Here is a 22,861-nt window from a genome sequence, read left to right as displayed (position 1 = left end):
TAATTTTTTGGATTTGACCACCTCCGGCTCCCCTTACGCATTGTACGAGGCGCGTTCAATAAGTAATGCAACACATCTTTTTTTCTGAAAGCAGGATGGTTTTATTCAGGATTTCAGTACACTGTATTATGTCCCACTCTTTTCTAATACAAACCCCTATTTTTCTACATAGTCTCCGCTCAATGCGATAGCCTTACGCCACCTTACTGGGAGGGCCCATATTCCCGCATGTTATCACTCAAAAGGTGGCAGGGGTAAAATACAGGGAGCGAAAGGGCATATACAATTTGTACAGAAACCAGATGGCAGTTATAAGAGTCGAGGGACATTAAAGGGAAGAAGTGGTTGGGAAGGGAGTGAGACAGGTTTGTAGCCTTTCCCCGATGTTATTCAATCTGTATATTGAGCAAGCAGTAAAGGAAACAAAACAAAAATTCGGAGTAGGTATTAAAATCCATGGAGACGAAATAAAAACTTTGAGATTCGCCAATGACATTGTAATTCTGTCAGAGGCAGGAAGAGACTTGGAAGAGCAGTTGAACTGAATGGACAGTATCTTGAAAAGAGGATATAATATGAACATCAACAAAAGCAAAACGAGGTTAATGGAATGTAGTCGAATTAAGTCGGGTGATGCTGAGGGAATTAGATTAGGAAATGAGACACTTAAAGTAGTAAAGGACTTTTGCTATTTTTGGAGTAAAATAACTGATGATGGTCGAAGTAGAGAGGATATAAAATGTAGACTGGCAATGGCAAGGAAAGCGTTTCTGAAGAAGAGAAATTTGTTAACATCGAGTATAGATTTGTCAGGAAGTCTTTTCTGAAAGTATTTGTACGGAGTGTAGCCATGTATAGAAGTGAAACATGGACGCTAAATAGTTTAGACAAGAAGAGAATAGAAGCTTTCGAAATGTGGTGCTACAGAAGAATGCTGAAGATTAGATGGGTAGATCACATAACTAATAAGGAGGTACTGAATAGAATTAGGGGGAAGAGGAGTTTGTGGCACAACTTGACAAGAAGAAGGGACCGGTTGGTAGGACATGTTCTGAGGCATCAATTTAGCATTGGAGGGCAGCGTGGAGGGTAAAAATCGTAGAGGGAGACCAAGAGATGAATACACTAAACAGATTAAGAAGGATGTAGGTTGCAGTAAGTACTTGGAGATGAAGAAGCTTGCACAGTATAGAGTAGCATGGAGAGCTGCATCAAACCAGTCTCAGGACTGAAGACCACAACAACAACAACACTAAACTGGTCGACGATGGAGCCAGCGTCTTGCTGCATCAGTAACCTCCCCATCATCCACGTACTGCTTCCTGCGGAGTGCAGCCTTCATAGGGCCAAACAGATGAAAGTCTCGGAAGATACGAGATCCGGGCTGTAAGGTGGATGAGGAACAGTCGCCGCGCTGAGTGGCCGCGGGGTTTGAGGCGCCATGTCACGGATTGCGCGACCTCTCCCACCGGAGGTTCGAGTCCTCCCTCGGGCATGGATGTGTCTTTTGTTCTTAGCATAGGCTAGTTTAAGTAGTGTGTAAGTCTAGGGACCGATGACCTCAGCAGTTTGGTCTCTTAGGAATGCACACACATTTGAACAACAGTTCTATGACGTTTTGTGAGCTGCTCTCGGGCGCGCAGTCTTCTGCGAGGCGTTGCGTTGTCACGGAGCAGAGTTTCGTTTGCAAATTTTTGTGGCGACGAACACGCTGAAATCGTTTCACCAATATCCTGAGGTCAGCACAGTACAGTTCCGAACTGATCGTTGCACCATGAGGGAGGACATAAAGCGGAATAACTCCTTTGGGGTCCCAGAGGACCGTCGCCATCACTTCAGCGGCCGAGGGTGTGGTTCTGAACTTTTTCTTCGTAGGAGAGATGCTGTGGTGCCACTCCATGCATTGCCGCTTCGTTTCCGATTCGAAGCGACGAACACATGTTTCACCAACTGTGACTATGTCGGACAAAAGATTGTCACCGTCAGCCTCGTAACGCGCACAAGCAATTCCATGCAGATGGTTCTTCGTTAGGAACCCCAAGGGCACACGCCTTTGAGCATCCCAACTGGTGGACTAGTGTGTCAGCAGTATCAACAGTGGTATCCAGTTGAGCAGCGAGTATCTGATCCGTCGATCACCTCGGATGAGTGTGTCAGCACGTTCCAACATGGGATCAGTCGGAGCTGTGTGCGGGCACGAGGGAGATCGAGCAGATTTGTGCGACCTTGCTACGACGCCTCGCCCAACGACTTACTGTGCTTTTGTTTGCTGCCAGGTCTCCGTAGAAATTCTGCACGAGCCCATGAATACCCGCCATTCTCTAGTTTTCCGCCAAAAGAAACTCAATGACAGGTCGCGGCTTGAAGGGTACGTACAGTGCCGCCACGCATCAGAACTTCATGAAACTATAGGGGCTGAAGCGCCAATATTCCACGATGTCCCATAACACATAACACATTTTTCAACCGAAACTGGCAGAGAAAAAAACGTGTTGCATTACTTGTTGAACACCCCTCATGCACAAAGACGTGCAGCATTCAGCAGGACTCAGTTTTCACAGAATTTTAAAAAATTGAATGATGAACCTCAAGTATTCAAATCCTAATTGATAAGTTTCCTCGTGACACACATTTTGTATTCTCTATAGGTTGTGCCTCGCTGTAGTCGAGAATTTTTCTCTTTCCTGTGTTATTTAATCGTACACTCACTCAGAAAATTGTTGGTTATTAGTTCTTTAGTTTGTACATTTTCACATCAGCATTCTGTGAAGTATGACTCGTTCAAGAACCAAGTAGCTCTGGCTCGCACGGTCCCGTGGAACCTGGCAGATAAACAAACAAATAAAACTAGTAGGGGCGCCTGGCCCACAGTGTAATGTAAATAATAGCGACTTACGGAATCCTCGAAGACGAGACTGACGCCGCCTGCCCGCTGGTCCATGTTGGAGGAGATGACTGAGCCGCGCCCGCCGACGCCGGTCCGGTTACCCTGCACATCCGGGTAGTCGATCTGCAATCACAAGACACACGGCGTTACCAAAAAACAGCTCAAGTCGCCTGCAGCTGCTGAGACTGCGTAGGCTACAGCGAAGCACACCGTTTACATGACGTATGTAAGGCCGGTCACATTTCTTTGTCAAAGATTTGACAAAGATTTGATCAAAGATGTGATCAAATATTCGTCAAATATATTTGACAAAGACCTTTGACGTGGCGCTAAAACGGGGTATTACACTGTTATCATATTTTTCGTCAAAGTTGAAGATGGCTGACAACAACAACTTGTTATTAACCGCAGCAGTTGCATGTACCACAATTGCACTATGTGCACATGCCGAAGAGAAGCGGGGGAAAAAAGGAAACGTACCTGGGTGCAGCCGTGGGTTTTACGACGACACGATAAAAGCATCCAACAAAACTTGTTACGTGAGCTTATCGTGGAGGACGTCAAGTCCATTACTTAAGAATGGTTGAGCATACATTTCTGTATGAGCTCAGTGAAGGGTATCCTCATATTACAAAGCACAATACCCACTTAAGAACTGCTATATCTGCAGAAGACAGGCTCACTGCAACACTCCGATTCCTTGCTGCAAGAGAGAGTTGGGTTAGGTTACGTTAGGTCAGGTCTCCAATCTTCTTAATCTATTTTTGTATTCAGGGTGCCTCCAGTTGTAAAGCGACTCATCAGCTTCATACATCTCTATTAATTTTATAGTTGTCGGTACATACCAATTGAATTTCCGGCAATGTTTATAAAAGCACTACAGATGACAGAACACTGCAGCGATGCTAGCGCTCCACGTGGTAACATGTCACATTGAATTTTTTTTTTTTTTTCCCTTTATTGAATTTCAATTCCCCCCGAAGGGGGCGGGCTGGCAGCAGCTTAGGACGCCGCTCTGCAGCCTACAGATTTTCTGACAAAGAGCAGGAGAATAAATAATAATAAAAAACAGGCGATAAAATTATTTTTTTTTGTCACATTGAAGTGAGCAGAAGACAAGCGATTTCTTTGATCAAATCTACAGCGAGGCCCCTAGATTTGATCAAATATTTGAAGGCATTTGACAAAGTTACCCATTACACGATCAAATTTCTTTGACAAACATATTTGACAAAGTTATTGGACACAGATATTTGACAGTGTAATATCGGCCTAACACGTGAAGTTCAGTTGAAGCTGCCTATATCATAGTGAGGGAAAGGTAGGTACATAGTTATTAAGTCAGTGTGCATAAGTTCGTAGCGTTCTTGTTTTGCATGTCGATATTGCGGTTGGTGTGGGTTTATTCATCGCCTTTCGTTTCTCATTTGTGGTTTACTGTTGATATTTGAGTTTACATATTGTCATTTGGCGTTAGTGAGTGGAGATGTACATGCAAGAAAACGGAGTGCCAAGTGGAGAAATCGGAACGTTTCCGACATATTCTTCTGTTTGAATTCAATGGAGGGATGACAGCAGCGGAGGCAGCCACTAACATTTGTGCCGTGTATTTGAGTACGACCATTGGGCAGAGCACGGCAAGAAACGGTTTTGCAGTTTAGAGGAGGATACTTTTCAAGTTAGTGGCTCTCCACGTACAGGAAGACCTTCGGTGTTCGATGATCAAAATGGTTTAAACACATTAATCCACGTCAGTGTACTCGAAAACTGGCAAGTATTATGAACTGTAATCATTGTACCGTCGTGCGACATTTACATGCAATGAGGAAGATTCAAAACATGCTCTAAGCCAAAATAACAAAAATCTGCGGGTTGCCATATGTGCAGCTCTGCTTGCTCATCAGTTGGCTCGTGAACAACGCCAATCATTCTTACCCTGTATCGTTACTATTGAAGAGAAATGATGTCTGTATGCTAACGTAAGGAAAAGGAGGCAATGATTGAGCTCAAACAAAGCAGCAACTCCCCAATAAAAGACCTACACGCATAAAAAAAAAGATAATGTTATGCATCTACGGTGTGGTGAACTACGAATTGCTTCCCTGTGGTGTAACCATCATTGCTGACATTTCATCTACATCTACGTGATTACTCTGCTATTCACAGTTAAGTGCCTGGTATAGGGTTCAATGAACCACCGTCAAGCTGTGTCTCTACCGTTCCACTCTCGAACGGCACGCGGGAAAAACGAGCATTTAAATTTCCCCCTGTGAGCCCTGATTTCTCTTGTTTTATCGTGATGATCATTTCTCCCTATGTAGGTGGGTGCCAACAGAATGTTTTCGCAATCGGAGGAGAAAACTGCTGATTGAAATTTCATGAGAAGATCCCGTTGCAACGAAAAACGCCTTTGTTTTAACGATTGCCACTCCAATTCACGTATCATACCTGTGACACTATCTCCCCTATTTCGCGATAATACAAAACGAGCTGCCCTTCTTTGTACTTTTTCGATGTTATCCGCCAGCCCCACCTGATGCGGATCCCACACTGCACAGCAGTACTCCAGAATAGGGCGGACATGCGTGGTGTAACCAGTCTCTTTAGTAGACCTGTTGCACCTTGTAAGTGTTCTGCCAATGAACCGCAGTCTTTGGTTTGCTCTACCCACAACATTATCTATGTGATCTTTCCAATTTAGGTTATTTGTAATTGTACTCCCTAAGTATTTAGTTGAATTTACAGCGTTCAGATTTGTGTGACTTATCGCGAAATCGAAATTTAGCTGATTTCTTTTAGTACTCATGTGAATAACTCCTCACTTTTCTTTGTTCAGGGTCAATCGCCACTTTTCGCACCATGCAGATATCTTATCTAAACCATTTTGCAAGTCGCTTTCATCATCCTGATGACTTTACAAGACGGTAAATGACAGCATCATCTGCTAACAATCTAAGACGGCTACACAGATTGTCTCCTATGTCGTTAATATAGATTAGGAACAATAGAGGGCCTATAACACTTCTTTGGGGAACGCCGGATGTTACTTCTGTTTTATTGTCGACCACTGAGACACCTTGCAGACGTAATCCAATGACGGCCAGGAAGACTCCGAGAAGTGATGCCTCTCCACAATAACGCCCGCTTAGATTCTGCTAGACTCACAAAAAACACTATACAAGAGTTGGGAAGTCATTCCACACCCACGTTATTCATCTTATCTTGGGCCCTCAGATTTTCACGTTTTCCGCTATCTATTGAACAGCCTTCAAGGAACTTCCTTGTCGGATGAAAATGCCCATAGATCATGGCTCGACTAGTCCTTCGCTTCTAAATGACATGTTTTCTACAGTAACGGAACCGAAAACTTACGCCAGCGTTGCAAGTCTTGTAAATAGTGAAGGAGAGTATATAAACTTATGCACCAAGCCAATAATTAGGTAGGGGAGGGTCTGCGTTCTGGCCCTAGACGAGTCAATTGGACCTAGACGAGTCAATCGGCCTGACCGACCGTCGTGTCATCCTCTGCCAATGACGCCATTGGGTGCTTATTTTTTGTTTCTTCACTGTCATTTCTTTGTTTTTGCCGTACGGGTAGTACTGGAAGTTTCATACGGCATCGCTACCAACTGAGTTACAGAGACGATGTAGGTCCTCGCGCAATTTGGACGTAGACAGTATGTACAAACGTTTCCAGCGTCGGGTAATCAGTCACCCAATCGTGTGACAAGCTGGCAGGAAGCGCGAGAAATTGTGCGAGAGGCGTGTGCTTTCTACTTACAAAAGACGGGCCTTAGTAGAAGCGCCTGCGCCTAGTGTAACTTGTCCGTAAATTTTATAACAACATTGTTCAATGACCATTATATCGCAAATAAATGAACTGTCTATGATTGAAGGAGGTACATCCATCTCGCCGAAGGTAACAACGACCTTCAGAACTTGTGACTTTAGTGTATCTTTGCAATAGATTATTATATAAAATGTGGACTTTTAACATTATGAGTGCTCATTTCTTTTTATCTTATGGTTAAAAAAAGGAAAAGTAGAGCTCCCACATTATTACTATCCAGTAGAAATTAATACCTGGATTCCACGATTTTTGTAAATGCGATGATGGTCGATCACAGGAAGGTAACTAGCTTAACACATCAAATCAAATGGTTCAAATGGCTCTGAGCACTATGGGACTTAACATCTGAGGTTATCATCAGTCCCCTATAACTTAGAACTACTTAAACCTAACTAACCTGACGACATCACACACATCCATGCCCGAGGCAGGATTTGAACCTGCGACCGTAGCGGTCGCGCGGTTCCCGACAAGCGTCTAGAACCGCTCGGCCACAACGACCGGCGCTTAATACATGATGTTGTTGCTGCTGTCTTCAGTACGAAGACTGGTTTGATGCAGTTCTCCATGTTAGTCTATTCTGTATAAGTCTCTTCATCTCCGAATAACTACCGCAACCTACATCTATTTGAACCTGCTTACCGAATTCATCCCTTTGTTTTCGTTCTACAGTTTATACCCTCCCATACTTCCCTCCGTTACTAAACTGACAATTTGTCTTGCCCGCAGGCTGTCCTATTAATCAATCTCTTCTTTTAGCCAAGTTATGCCATAAATTACTTTCTTCCCCTCCAATTCGATTTCGTATCTCTTCTAATCTTCAGCATCATTCTGCACAACCACTTTTAAAAATCTTGTTTTCTCTTCTTATCTGAACCGCTTAACATCTACGTTCCACTTCCATACTTGACTACACTCCAAATAATACCTTTAGAAAAGACGTCTCAACATTTTAAATTTGTACGATATTGCAGGGTCTGTGTTGTTCAGACGTACGATGCAGTGTTCCTTCGCGATAAGGTGGAAATCCGGGTTCGAGTCGCGGGCCGGCACAAATTTTCACTGTTGTCATTCCATTATGTAGCTGATGGCTGCCCATATTCGGAACAGAGAATACATTTCACGTATTTAAATTTATATTCGATGTTACCAAAATCCGGTTTTTCATATTTTCTTTTTACTGTTGCTAGCCTGCATTTTACGTCCCTTCTACTTCGGCCGTAATCAGTTACTTCGCTGAACTAATAGTAAAACTCATCAACTACTTTTAGTGTGTCGTTTCCTAACCTAATGCCTTCAATTTAACCTGGTTTAATTCGTGCACATTCCACATTTGTTCCTCCCCGGCTCACTCTGTTCAACTCCTCTCTTTCAGGCTCTTTGCGTTGACAGAATTACAATGCCATCGGCAAACCGCAAAATTTTGTTTCTGCTCCATGAACTTTAATTCGCTTTCCACATTTCTTCTTGGTTTCATTTACTGCCTGCTCGGTGAACAGACTGAATAACATCGGGCATAGGCGACAACCCTGTCTGACTCCCTTCTCGCCCACTGCTTCCGATCAAGCACCTCGCCGAGAGCATTCTTAAGAGCAGGCGCATAGTACGAGCTACAGAGGGCAATGTCGGTCTGTCGCGGTCGGCCGTTGATGCGCCAACTGTCCGGGAAGACCTCGACGGGGCAAATACCGGAGCTCTGCCAAGGTATTCCTACATCGGATCCGCAATTCTCCGATCCTATGCGAGACGACGACCAAATAGTCCAGTGAAACTCAGAAAAAAAGCCTGTACCTTGCAAAAGGTGGGGTAGAAGATTTTATTTTAACTCGTTCATATTGTTGGAAAGGTTAGAAAACCAAGTTTTGCCAACAAAATTTCTCTTGGGAAAACTTTCTGCAGTCAATAAACTTCGAAAATTTCGGACTTTTTCAGTTTTTTCAAAATATCTCAGTTTCATTTGCTTCTATCGCTTTGACGTCTATTTTCTTTTTTAAAGAGCACAAGATTCTCTACAAATTTGATTCTTACCATTTTTTTCTATTCCCAGTATCTAAGGCGCTACAGTGCGTCAAAAAATACCAATTTCTCAAATTTCGAGCAAAGTGGCAAATTACCTAATTTTTGAACACTGTTATTTCAGTTTCTATTTGTGTGGTATAAACGTATTACTCATCATGTTATTCATTGGAATTTACCATCTCACTCTGCTGCAGGGCCAGGACAAACAGCATCATATAACTACGAACACATTCACGTCGGATTGCGTGAAGTTTATTTGTGTTACAATATGTAATAGGATGGCATGCAGGTGCCGTACATTTCCTGCAGTTGATTGACGTTAATGATCAGTTATAATAAAAAGTATGTAGTAATTGTTCTTTAGCGGACAAAAGCGTATTTATTCTTTGGCGGGCGGAAGGCGATTATCTCTGGTGATTGTTCAAAGCGCGCTGACAGTTATTAGCACACAACAATAAGGGTCCTACAGTTTGGAGTCGCTTCCATTCAGTATATGTTGTGGTGCTGAAAATGAGTATGTCTGACATGAATTTGTGTTTCATTTGCGAAAAAACTGTGGTGACTGATGGACGCAATGTGAAAAAGTAAGGACTGAGCACACTTATCGATTGTAGTGCTAAACGCAGGGAGTCTGCTCACACCCGTTTTTTGAAAACGCTCAGTGTATTGATGGTGCATGAAGCATGCTACAAGAAGTACATTAATGAGAGAATGATAGCAGCTAGCCTTCGACATCCTCAGGAACCAACAGGCGTGCTACGTCGGTCGCAGGAAAAAGGTCAGTTCAATTTCAAAGAGAAATGATTCTTATGTGCAAAAGGGAATTCTGATGGCTTTTTAAACAAGCAGTTAAGATTGCCATATGCCAAACGAAATTTTGTTTACAAAGTAATGAAATTGGAAGTGCAATCGACAGTATTAGAACAGGCTAAACGACGTGTTGTTGAATTTGGTCAACAAGTGATAGAGCGGATTCAAAATGTAAATGATTTGGTTGCTGCAGATGGGTGGTACCACAGATTTTGCTACAGAAAGTTCTTTCGCCGTGTTTCAGCTACTGGACAGAAACGAGGTTACCGACCTGCAACACAAGTAGATGAAGGCATGGAGGCTATATTTGCCTACTTGGAAACCAATATGGAAGAATGTCAGTTTTCTATGGACGATCTGTTAGAGCAAATACCCACATCACCTCGTCCTGATATTCGAACTTTCAAGGTTCGCCTTTTCCTGAAATATGGTGACGATGTGGTGATAGCTGAAACAGCTTCAAAGCCAGCAGTCGTATGTTTCAAGAATGTTGGGCACCAACTACTCAGTGAAAATTGGTACACCAAAAGAAATTCAGATCCTCAGCAAGAAAGACTACGAATCGTCAAAGCAGCTGCAAATATCATATTAGACGATATAAGATCAGTAGTGTACCCCCCCCCCCCCCCCCCCCCCCCCGGATAATTTTTGATGTGATGTAGAGTCTGTCATACCAGAATCTGTAAGATAGCTCTTTGAAACTATAATTTTGAAACACAAGCGGTCTCCCACCTACACAAGATGCTGCACATCATCATTCGTTGCGGACTTACCAGCAAGTCCAAAGTTGGAAGGGAAACTGGAAACCTCCTGAGAAATGGGGCTGGAATCACAGTGACCACGGTCCAATACCCGTTATAATGAGCCAAGATCCAGCACCTGAAGCACGTCTTCACATTGTTTCATGCTCATGTAAGCTGAACTGTGGCGGAGCGTGCTCCTGCAGAAAAGCGGGTTTGAAATGTTCTTCAATTTGCAAGAAATGTGTTGGGGTCAACTGTGAAAACGTGCCAAAATTTTTATATGAAGACAGTGAAGAAGATGTTATGGAGGATGTTGAGGAAACCGCTGACGAAATCAACGAACTTGCTGAGGCTGACTCACTGTTTAAAGAAGAGGTCAATCTGGGATCAACTCTATGTACAGACCCCGAATCCGCAACTCAAGGTATTTCTGGTGACACTGAGGAACCTGGCCCATCATAACGTTGGAAGTGATGCTCATATCTGTCTCAAGTGCGATATTACAAGTATTACACACGCAGAACTGTCAACATTTTTTAGTAACTGACAATGCATTTTAATTGTAATAAAGCTACTTATTTTTAATGTCAACTGTGTGGCTTTTATACACAAGAATAATTACCTACCTAATTAGGTCGCCTATTGCAGCTAATAATAGTTCAGTTTCCTGAGACAATTTATTTTGTGTGCGCGCACATTTGGCAATGTTAGGTGGAAGGGGTGGCCGGATCCCCTTCCTGCCGCCACCCTGTACCCCCCGGGACAGAATTAATGTACCCCAACTGTCTGCGACAAGTGTAATCCACGGAACATTACGAAAGTGTTCAAATGTCTGCGAGACGTGTAACTGAGGCGCGATGTGGGGACCAGCCCGGTATTCACCTGGGGGGATGTGGAAAACCGCCTAAAAACCACTCCAGGCCGGCTGGCACACCGGCCGTCGACGTTAATCCGCCGGGAGGATTCGATCCGGGGCCGGCGCGCCTACCCGTGTCCTGGAAGCTGCGCATTAGCGCTCTCGGCTAACCTGGCGGGTAGAAGAAAGACTACCAACGACCGGGACTTTATCCTGGACTGAGGGAACCTACTGGGGAATAGCCATTAGTAAATTAATGCTGGATTACAAATTACAGTAAACACCCCCGCGAATCTATCTTCATTCAACAGATGCACCCATATCTTTTTCATAAGTCACTTACTAAGGAGGACTTTCTTCTCCAGAAGAAGCCAACATAAAAAGCTTCCTCATAACCACTCATGGTCACATCTGTAACTGCTTCCCGAACGGGCGAAAACTGAGGTCAATGTTGGCAGTCACGACATCTGATCAGGTACACAATCGCTGTACATAGGATCGCGAGAAATACGGATGCAATGGTTGGTGTAGCCTAAGGCAATGAGCAAAATGGAATTTTCAGCGACATAGGTTCTTGTCCCCGTTCGGATCTTCAGATTTACTGTGGTTTCCGTAGATTGGTTAAGGCGAATGTCTGGGTGCTGCCTTTGAAAAGGACATGGGTGATTTGCTTCTGAACCTTGAACTGTACGACCTTGTACTCGGTTTCCATTGATCTCGCAGTCGACGATAAACGATACATCCTAATATAGCTTTCTCTCGTAACATCGAACATAGTTTTTTCCCTTATCCCTCTCCCTCCACAAATCTCCACAATTCTCGCCCTGGAGATAGAGAGGGAAAAGTAGGGAGAGGGAAAAGGGGGAAGGCAATGCTCGATGTTAGGAGAGAAAGCTACGTAGGTTACGATATATGGTGAATCACGTAACACTCCTACACCCCTTTTATTTGGTGAACGGTTACACATGTCCAAACGCGGTTTTCGGCGAATGTCAGAGTGTCGAGAGGCTCTTATGTTTTTGTTTGGTTAACATTTTTAGTGCTGGTATCAACAGAGATACTGAAGCAAGTACGTTCTTTTTAAAATGGAACCGTGTACTTTTTATAACTGCATTCGATAGCTCTTGAGAAGATAATTAGAGTGATAGGGTCTATTTGCGTTGACGTTGGTACCTGTCGTAAAAAAATTCGACAGATGTCCTAGAATGTGAGAGCACGGTGGTCGGAAACGGCATTTGCGGTGCAAACACTGCCAAGGAGACGTCTCGGAACAGGCTGCATAGTTGTATACCGTTAAGGTACACCTGCGCTACGAGAATAAAGCTTTACTTCCTCTTGAACAAACTTAGTTCACCTACGAATGTTGTATACGTAAATACGACGTAGGCTAGAATCTAGCGTGTCACAAAGAGTTTAGGAAAACTATTTCCTATTTTTGTATCCTCGCAGATTCACCTGAGCTGAAACGGAGAAATAAAATATTCGGTCTTCAAAAATTTGACCTATACTTTCCTTTACGTGGTTGTGTGCTTCTAAGAGGTAAAATACATGCTGTCGGACGACTGTCTCTACCTACACTGCTCTTATTTATCATATGGGATACATTCGTTGAACTACACATTTTATGAAAAATACTTTGGTAACTAAATGTACACTGCAAAATGAATGTTCTTAACGAAACGTCGTTTCATGCTGACAGTAAGCGCGTAATGATAGTGTTATCGGCAACGTGCAAATACAAGCTGTCGACTTATTTCACATTGCAGTACAATTTCTTACACACGTAAATGCAATAAACAATTTACTAACAGTGACTTCGTAACCACCCAAATCACACGACATAAATTTTGTCTCATAAAAAAATAACTTCATACTAAAGGATGTGTTCAAACTGTCGAACATGGACTGAAAGGTACATCAAAATCGCCGTTCGAAAGAACGATGAACAAATGTACATGGTAGACAATGCAATGGCGTCTCGACGACACATGTCGTCTGGCGCTGTTAAGGCTTCGTCATAGACTGCATCTTTGAATGCTCCCCAAAGAAAGAAATCAAGAGGAGTCAAATCCGTGGACCTCGGAGGCCATTTGACAACACAATTTCATCCTATAACGTCCAGGAAACCTCTCATTCAGTTTTAGTGTCGCAACACGAAACGTGTGAGCTGGACAACCCTCAAGTTCCAGCCACATACACTGTCGAATATCCAGTGGTCTCTCTTCTAGAAGAAGAACCGGGAAAATGTTCGTCAGAAAGAGTGCGTGCGAATGTCCGTTTAGAACGCCTGAGACGAAGTAAGGTGCCACAATGAAATTTGCTGTGATGCTGCACCACAAGGCCGTTGAAATTGCACTGACGAAGCCAGTGTAGATTTTCAGCTACCCGGTAGTGCATGTTACGGAAATTTACCCTGGAGTGGTTACTTAAAGTTGCTTCATCGGTAAAGGGCACACTTTACGTAAGCTCGTCTCTCAGTTGCTTAAGGGCAAACCAACAATATTCTGTGCAACAGTTGAAATGACGGTCGTCGAGTGGCTGATGTTATGACAGATGATAGGGATGGAAATTCTGTCGCTGCAGGATGAGAATGACACTCGTCTGGCTGATTCTACCTTTCTTGGCAGTAGGTCTCTTACCACTGTGCGGATTCATTAGCGTCGCAGCCAGAACAGCTGCTTCGTGTTCTTTGTCAGTTGCTGTCTTCTTTCTTGTCCTGTTTTTGACGTTCAAGCAGCCTGTGCGCACTAACGTCTTAATACGAGGGGCGTTTGAAAAGTACGTGCAAAGTCCGAGAGATGGCACCACTGGCGCGTATCAAGGTCATGTTTAGTTAGTAGCATCTTTGGAAAAAACGCACACCACGATTCAGCCATATTGGTCTATTTCTTTGTGTTTGGCACTCGTGTGAATCACGGAAGTCGAGTGATTGTCAAAAAATGAACGAAAAAGAACTTCGTATGGTGATTAAACATTACTTTATTAAAGGCAAAACTCCTCAGGAGACTAAAGAGAAGCTTGATAAACATTACAGTGACTCCGTACCTTCGATTAGAACAGTGGTTTCAAAATTTTCGGAGTGACCATATCGGCACAAGTGATGCTGAACGTTCTGGACACTCCTGTGGAGGCTACGACTGCAGAAATCATTGATAAAATCCACGATATGGTGATGGATGACAGAAGAGTTAATGTGCATGAGATTGCTAGTGCTGTCAGCATCTCGAATGAATGGGTACATAATATTTTGCATAAACATTTGGATTCCGCGATTGCTCACACTTGACCAAAAACGGAATCGTGTGAAGTGTGCAACGATGGTTTGCAGCTGTTCAGGAAGAATCCGCAGGACTTTAAGCGTCGTTTCATCACTGTGGATGAAACATGGATGCATTACTACACTCCTGAGACCAAATAACAATCTAAACAACGGGTTACCAAGGGAGAATCTGCAATAAAAAAGGCGACAACCATTCCTTCGGCTGGAAAGGTTATGGCGACTGTCTTTTGGGATTCGCAAGGGATAATCCTCATCGACTATCAGAAAAAGGGTAAAACTATTACAGGTGCATATTATTCATCGTTATTGGACCGTTTGAAAACTGAGCTGGAAGAAAAACGCCGGCGATTGGACCGCAAAAATGTCGTTTTCCATCACAACAATGCACTAGCGCAAACCTCAACAGCTGTGGTCGCAAAATTAATGGAAATACGATTCCAACTCTTTTAACATCTCCCCTGTTCTCCAGACTTGGCTCCCTCAGACTACTATTTGTTCCCAAATTTGAAGAAATGGCTGGCGGGACAGATTTTATTCAAACGAGGAGGTGATTGCAGCAACTAATAACTATTTTGCAGACTTGGACAATTCCTATTATTCGGAAGGGATCAACAAATTAGAACAGCGTTGGACGAAGTGTATAAGTCTAAAAGGAGACTATGTCGAAAAATAAAAAAGGTTTACCCCAAACAAATAAGTAGTTTTTATTTTTTCACTGACTTTTCAAACGCCCCTCGTAATACAGGGGATTGCCTGGCGCGATGGACACTGGTGATCCGAATAGATAGCCCTATACCGCTGTACTGCTTTTACAACATGAAAGTAGTATATTCAACTTCTCCTCGTTGGTGCACATGTGTGCACACAATGAATGTTGAAGCAGAAACGAGCGGCCTGCAATGCAGACAAGTAAACAGGCAAATGTGTTGACATTCTGACGAGAGAGCTCTGCTTGGCGGTGTTTGCACTGCTAATGTCGATTCCAGACACGGTCGTGTCTCATTCTAGGACGTTTCTTGAATTTTTTATGACATGTTTCAACGTCAACATCAGCAAACGCTATATCGTTGTAATGATCTTTTCAAGAGCTATCGAATGCAGCTATAAAAAGCATGCGGTTCCATTTAAAGAAACGTGCTTGCTTCAATATCTCCCTTGATACCAGCGCTAAATACATTAACTAAACAGAAAACGCCGTGGCGGCCCCAGACGCTCTAACATTTGCCGAAAACTACGTTTCGACGTGCGTAACTGTTCATGAAATAAAAAGGGTGTTGTTTTTTACATGATGCATCCTGTATATCGCCTGACTACTTTCGCCCGAGCGAGGTGGTGCAGTGTTTAGCACACTAGGCTCGCATTCGGGAGGACGACGATTCAAACCCGCGTCCAGCCAACCTGATTTAGGTTTTTCACGATTTCCCTAAATCAATATAAGCAAATGCCGAGATGGCTCCTTTGAAAGGGCACGGCCGACTTCCTTCCCTAATCCGACAGGACCGATCACCTCGCTGTTTGATCCGCTCCCCCCAAATCAACCAACCAACCACTTTCGCTGTGGATAAAGAAGAGTGAAAACATGCGATGATCTACCAGTATGTAGTGTTCGTACCAGTCGACGATAAATGATTTTCTACAGCGGAAAGAAAAAAGTTTACATATGTGAACAATGTCGCAGTCACATTTTGGTTCGGAACCTACACCAGTCCGCAACCCCCTGGTACAAAATTCCCGGATAGGACCTACTTCCATAAGTTTCATGCGTTGCTGTGTTCAAAGCTACGTCGGATTGATGACTGCTGTAATTTAGCATTTTACAGTATTTTTTACAGAAAGACCTAATACCAATTTACAGAGATTTTGACGTCACATAATACCATAACCAGTTCACAGTAATGCGCTTAAAAACATCAGTTGCGAAGGATAGTGTCTTAGATCTAAGACCCTCAATGCATTTCTTCTCTTTATTTACGTCATATGTCCGTGTAGCAGTCATTTACGCTGTATGTATTTTAAAACTGATCGGAGATCCTTAGAGTGGGCAAATGCCATTTCCTGCAATGTTGTTTCATCTACAGGGTGAATACTAGGGTACTGTCACTTTAGAACATCGACAGTAGAACCTGCTGGGAAAAAGTAGCGATAGGTCGCTTTAATAATGCAGGGCAGTGTAATTTGGTTTTGTTTAAATATAAGGTCGTATTGGCTGCGACTGATCTCCCATGCGGGCTGTAACGAAATTGTTGTTCGGATCGTTTAACGACAGGTTCTCCAGATGGTTTCGTGTCCGCGCGAAGTCACAGTGTTTCTCATAACAGGGATCTTCCCTGCACGAAACGCACAAGGAGACAAACGAAAATCTCTCTTCTTTTTTGCGAACTGCACTCCTTCAGCGAGGCAGCACAAAAGGCTGCTCTTCGTTACTTTTCTGAGACGTCCGCCCTCCTTGCAGGCTGTGACGGCACGGAGAGGCATATCTGTTGAGAGGAACTATGACGTCACAGTGGAAGAGTGTGAGTGGTGGTGGGGGGGGAGTGGTGGTAAGGGTGGGGGGAGGGGAGGAGAAGGACGTGGGCGGCTCTTCCGGCGGCTGCTAACGGGAGCAAGGCCGCTCCACACAGCCGGGTGGGCGTTCCTGCATCTATTGTCCGATTTAAAGTAGTTGGTGTTTGACAGCTAGCGGGATAGACTGCTCCCGCCACCAGTACACCAGTGGCAGCTTGACACTGTCGACTCCCACTGTTTTGTCGCTTCCGCTGCGCAGAGCATTGTGTCTAGGGACGCCAGGCGAGACTAATTTTACCCTTTAAGACACTTTTATATAATGATGTTTTTACGCATACCAGTGCTTTACTGTAGTCCGATTAAAATTACTTGATAGTTGACACTTCACACGTTGAGGCTGGGTTCCTGTAATCAGAGCGCTCAACGTCACGCCCGAACCGTTCACCGTTGCCAAACTGCCACAACAATGAGTCAGTTAATTTCCAATTCCTTGCCCGGTTTTGTTTCTTGATGTGTTTGGATCCCGAATCGTGGTTCTGGCACTTTTTATTTCATATTTAATCACACACGATAACCACACAGAAACAACAGAGATCGGCTTACAAACGATAAGCTTCGCAGGACTGTGCGTGAAGCCGAATTTTTGAATGCTGCAACTCATCGTTGCGACTGGGTCATCACCGGCATAAATACGACTATGTAACCCAATGTTGTGGTTTAGCGGAATGGTTGGAGTACAAACCTGACGTGTAGAGCGTAGGTTCGAATCTCGTCAAATATAACGCAGTTTTTTATTTCTAAATTAATCAAAGAGTTTGACTACTAGTTTTATTGAGTTAAGTGATTTAAATAAAATTTTATTTTCTAATTGTTTGCCGCGTCATTTTCATCTAGTATTTAGTTTATTTGCTCTTATTCTTTTTCTTTCTATCATTCTTGTTTCTTTTGAAATCTGCCTATGTCGCCTATAGTTTGCAACCACAACCAAATGCTAAGGAGGACCGCTCCCATAGGTTGGTAGCGTGGCAGCTCTGTAGCCAGTGCGAGCAGAGTTTCAGGTAACCACTGATAGCAAGAAATTACAGTTTGCTTTCAGTGTTGAATCTGTTTTCTTTCTGAGTTTGCTCGTAGAGGTTATCTTTAACTGCCGTGAATAAAGCGATCGGGATTTTAGTTCTGCCTCAGATTGCTGGCCGCCGTATACTCTGATAAACTGCACGCCACGATGTTGTGGTTAACGTAGGCCATGAATTTAATTTCAGAACTACGAAACGCGCTGTTTGCCGCAGTGCAGCCATTGGCCCCTTAAAATCAGCTGTCTATAGAGCATCTCATGTTTACACCGAACTTCCGTTGCGGCCACTTTCAACTTTGCTCCGCGTTCCACATTAACAACATTTGTGAAGCGACCCGCCGAGTTCGTGTCCCCTATAACCGAGCGGTAGCCGGCAGCCGACGTGGCAGCGCTGTAACGCCAAGTGATAAGACGTCAACTATCAAGTAATTTTAATAGGACTATAGTAAACCCCTCAGTCTCGACTTTTTGACGAATCCAAGTCCCATGAATAAAACAGCTTCAAAGGTCTGACTGCTTCACAAATGAGTTAGTATGTTAAATTTCTGATGTTAAGTATCTAACACGAAAAGTTTTGAAAAGGTTTAAAATAGTGTTTAATTTGTTGGAAGTCGCTAAATGGTCTCGCTGTCTACACTAGACGAGTACAGTCTGGGAAATTTACCCTCCGTTTTTAGTAAAACCCGATTTTTCACGTATCGCAATGCTGTTCATATGGCTCTGAGTACTATGGGACCAACCATCTGAGATCATCAGTCCCCTAGAACTTAGAACTAATTAAACCTAACCAACCTAAGGACATCACACACAGCCATGGCCGAGGCAGGATTCGAACCTGCGACCGTAGTGGTAGCGCGGTTCCAGACTGAAGCGCCTAGAATCGCAATGTTGTGACAATAACTCTTGAAACGACGAGTTGCGCAATGATATATTTTTGCAGGTACATTCGATGGTATAGGTGCATACTGTCTGAACATGAACTGCGAATGGAGTTGGTAGTAAAGAAGTAATAAATTAAAACTTCATGCCCGATGCTGCAGTTTTTCTGCATGAACAACGAAAATGCAGTAAGTGATTAACTTGTTTCTCATCGTTTTCTCGGGGATGTCAGCGAGAAACAGTCTTGTAAAGGTATGAAATTATTTCTTTTAACGTAAGTTTACACCTCTTAATGAGTAGATTATGATAGATTTTAAATTTTTAAATTCGGTCATTAATTTATATGAAATATTGAAAATCAAATGTTTGTTGCCTTCGGAAGCCATTTGATGGCCTCCTATTACACTTCCCTGGTACACTCCAGACGATGCCCTTGTCTACAATGAATACTCGCCGTCCAGGACAACATACTGGCTAAGTAGTCTTCGAGCCAGTCACATTGGGAAACCTATTCCACGTCCTCGTACCTTCATTAACAGTCTGTTGTGGGGGACCGTGTGAAACCTTTCCGGAAATCTGGGAATATGGAATCTGCTTGTTGCCCTTCATCCATGGTTCGCAGAATATCATGTGAGAAAAGGGCATACCGAGTTTCGCACGAGTGTCCGCCCGGTTAGCCGATCTGTCTAACGCACGGCTTTCCGGATTGGGAAGGAGCGTCTGGTCCCCGACACGGCGGACCTGTGTCGAGGTCCGGTGAGCTGGCCAGTCTGTGGATGGTTTTTAGGCGGTTTTCTATCTGCCTCGGCAAATGCGGGCTGGTTCCCCTTATTCCGCCTGAGCTATACTATGTCGGCGATTGCCGTGCAAACAAGTTCTCCACGTACGCGTACACCACCATTACTCTACCACACAAACATAGAGGTTACACTCGTCTGGTGTGAGATGTTCCCTGGGGAGGGGAGGGGGGGGGTGTCCACCGGGGACCGAACCACACAACAACCCTGAAAGAGTGGTTCGGTGTGGGGCGGCGGAGGGGTGAAGTGGACCACTGCGGCTGCGGCGGGAACAACGCCTCTCCGTCGTTTCTAGGACCCCGGTTAAAATACAATACAATACAAAACAATTCGCAGAGGATTTCTAAATCGGATTTCTAAATCAGTGCTGATTTATGGACAGAAGCTCTTCCGCCCCAAGAAAGTTTATTGTATTCTGAAGATGTTCAAGAATTCTGCAACAAATCTATGTTAAGGATATCGCTCTCTAATTTTCAGGTCCATTCTTTTATTCTTGTTATTTACTCAAGTCATCTGCTCTTTATTCCAGTCGGTTGCGACTTTGGCTGGGCGAAAGATAAACGATAAATACAAACTAAGTAAGAGGTCAATGCCACAGAGTATACAGCTGCTATGATCGCCAAAAATTACTTGCGAACGTCAAAATTCCCCTCTAACTTAGGGAAAATCGTAACATATTTATTCTAATGTTGTATTTTGGGGTTGTCTGTCTTAGCTGCCTCATTCTGTATACAGTATGTGTTCGTATGCGGCTTGCGTGTGTGTGTGTGGGGGGGGGGGGAGGGGGGGGGAGGGCACAGCCCCCCCCCCCATCATCGAACAATTGTTACCGCAGGCACCACACTTACACGGAACCGTTTACATCATCTCGCTAAATACTGTCGGAGAGGAAGGAAGAACGCGACAAGTGCGTGGGCCGCGGATCTTGTGTCCAGATCTGGCTGCAGGGAATGTCGTTTCTACCCTGGAAGTGACGCCACTGTTACCAAATCCTGTCCCTCCATTTCCTTCTCCATGCGGCACTCTTTCCACTTCCCTCATTCGCGAATCGAGCGGAGCTGAGAGCTCTACATCTGCATCTATACGGCGCAAGCCACCTTACGGATGTGTGGCGGAGAGCACTTTGTAATACTATTCCAGTAGCGAATGGTGCGAGTGGCGATCCCTATAATCACCGTATCTAAATCTCCATGTGAGCTCAAATTTGGTTAATTTCAGGCCTGCACTGACGGTCTTTTCACGAAATACACCCAGGAGGAAGCAATATATTGGCTGACTCTTACGAGCATACTCTCTCCGAATTTCAACAGTGAACCACACGCCTCTCCCGCAGCGTCTGCCACTGCAGTGGAGTAATATCTCCGTGAACCTCTCACGCCTGCATCTTCTCTATTTCCTCTATCAACCGTATCCGGTAGGAGTCCTAGGATGGCGATCAATATTCAAATACTGGTAAAACGTGGATGGACTCCTGCGGATTCTGCCAGTTAATCTGCCATCATGAGTAACTTAAAAGTAGATGTCCTCGGAGTAGTGTAGCAATTTAAAACAATAAGACCATGTCTTCCGGTCCGGACCGTATACCTATTAGGTTCCTTTCAGAGTATGCTGATGCAGTAGCTCCTTACTTAATAATGATATACAACCGCTTGCTCCGTACCCAAAGACTGGAAAGCTGCACAGATCACATCATTATCCAACAAAGGCAGCAGGAGTAATCCAGTAAATTACAGGCCCAAATCATTAACGTCGGTATGCAGCAGGATTTCGGAACATATATTGTATTCGAACATTATGAATTACCTCGCAGACAACGGTCTACTGACAGAAAGTCAACACGGACTTAGAAAACAACGTTTTTGTGTAACACAACTAAGTCTTTACTCGCAAGAAATGTTAAGTGCTACTGGCAAGGGATTTCAAATCGATTTCGTAATTCTTGATTACCAGAAGGCTTCTACCATTGTACCTCACAAGCAGCTTGTAATCAAATTGTATGCTTATGGAATATCGTCTCAGTTATGTGACTGTATTCACAGTTCGTAATAATTGACGGAAAGATTAAAACAGTAGTGATGTCTGGTGTTCCCAAGGTAGCGTTCTTTATCTATATAAACGATTTAGGAGACAAACCGAGCAGCCGTCTTAGGTTGTTTGCAGATTATGCTGTCGCTTATCATCTAGTAAAGTCATTAGAAAATCAAAACAAATTGCAAAACGATTTAGAAAAGATGTCCGTATAATGCGAAAATTTGCATCTGACCCCAAATAATGAAAACTGTGAAATCATCCATAAGAGTGCTATAAGAAATTCGTTAAACTTCGGTTACAGGATAATTCAGTCTAATCTAAAGACCTTACATTCAACTAAATACCTAGAAATTACAATTACGAACAACTTAAATTGGAAAGAACACACAGTAAATGTTGTGAGAAAGGCGAACTAAAGATTACTTTGTTATTGGCAGAACACTTTAAGAGTATGCAACAGATCTACTAAAGAGATTGCCTACACTATGCTTGTCCGTCCTTTTTTACAATACTGCTCCGCGGTGTGGCATACTTGAGGAAAAGGATTAACGGAGTACATTGAGAATGTTCAAGGAAGAGCAGCACGTTTTGTATTACCGCGGAACAGGATAGAGGGTGTCACTGACATGATACAGGAACGAAGGCGTTTTTCGTTGCGGTGGAATCTTCTCACGAAATTTCAGTCACCAGCTTTCTCCTCCGAACGCGAAAATATTTTGTTGACGCCGACCTACATAGGAAAACGATCATCATCGTAAAATAAGGGAAACTACAGCTCGCACGGAAAGATATAGCTATTCATTTTTTCGAATGGAATAATAGAGAATTATTGTGGAGCTGGTTCGATGAATCCTCTGGTAGGCACTTGTCTGATTTGACGAGTATCCATGGAGATGTAGATGCAGATGCAGATGTAGATGTAGACTGCCTTGAGCCATAGTTTTCAATAATTAATGTGCGAAAAGCGACGTTTGAACTTACTCGCGGAGGCTATTGGTAGTGGGACCTGGAGTTTAAAGCACACAGAACCACTGTACAGCTTCGTAAATCAGTGCCAGAGGTTAAAAAAGGGGGTAAACGACAGAAAAAGTGTAAGACCGACTAGGATGGAACGTCTAAATATTCCATT

At 43.7% G+C, this 22,861-nt stretch overlaps 1 protein-coding gene across 10 annotated transcripts in view; it reads right to left on the bottom strand.

The window, feature by feature from the left end:
- Positions 1-22,861, bottom strand: part of LOC126092365 (rap guanine nucleotide exchange factor 2) — a 318,859-nt gene that overhangs the window by 133,024 nt on the left and 162,974 nt on the right. For all 10 annotated transcript variants that reach the window (XM_049907913.1, XM_049907922.1, XM_049907949.1 and 7 more), the window contains exon 2: positions 2,897-3,010. In XM_049907913.1, coding sequence (XP_049763870.1) covers positions 2,897-3,010 — 114 coding nt within the window. The remainder of the gene's footprint in view (positions 1-2,896; positions 3,011-22,861) is intronic.

Source organism: Schistocerca cancellata, chromosome 1 (genome assembly GCF_023864275.1).
Source record: "Schistocerca cancellata isolate TAMUIC-IGC-003103 chromosome 1, iqSchCanc2.1, whole genome shotgun sequence".
Taxonomy (NCBI): Eukaryota; Metazoa; Arthropoda; class Insecta; order Orthoptera; family Acrididae; genus Schistocerca; species Schistocerca cancellata.
Note: the sequence above shows the minus strand (reverse complement) of the source record. Positions and strands in the feature narration are given on the sequence as shown.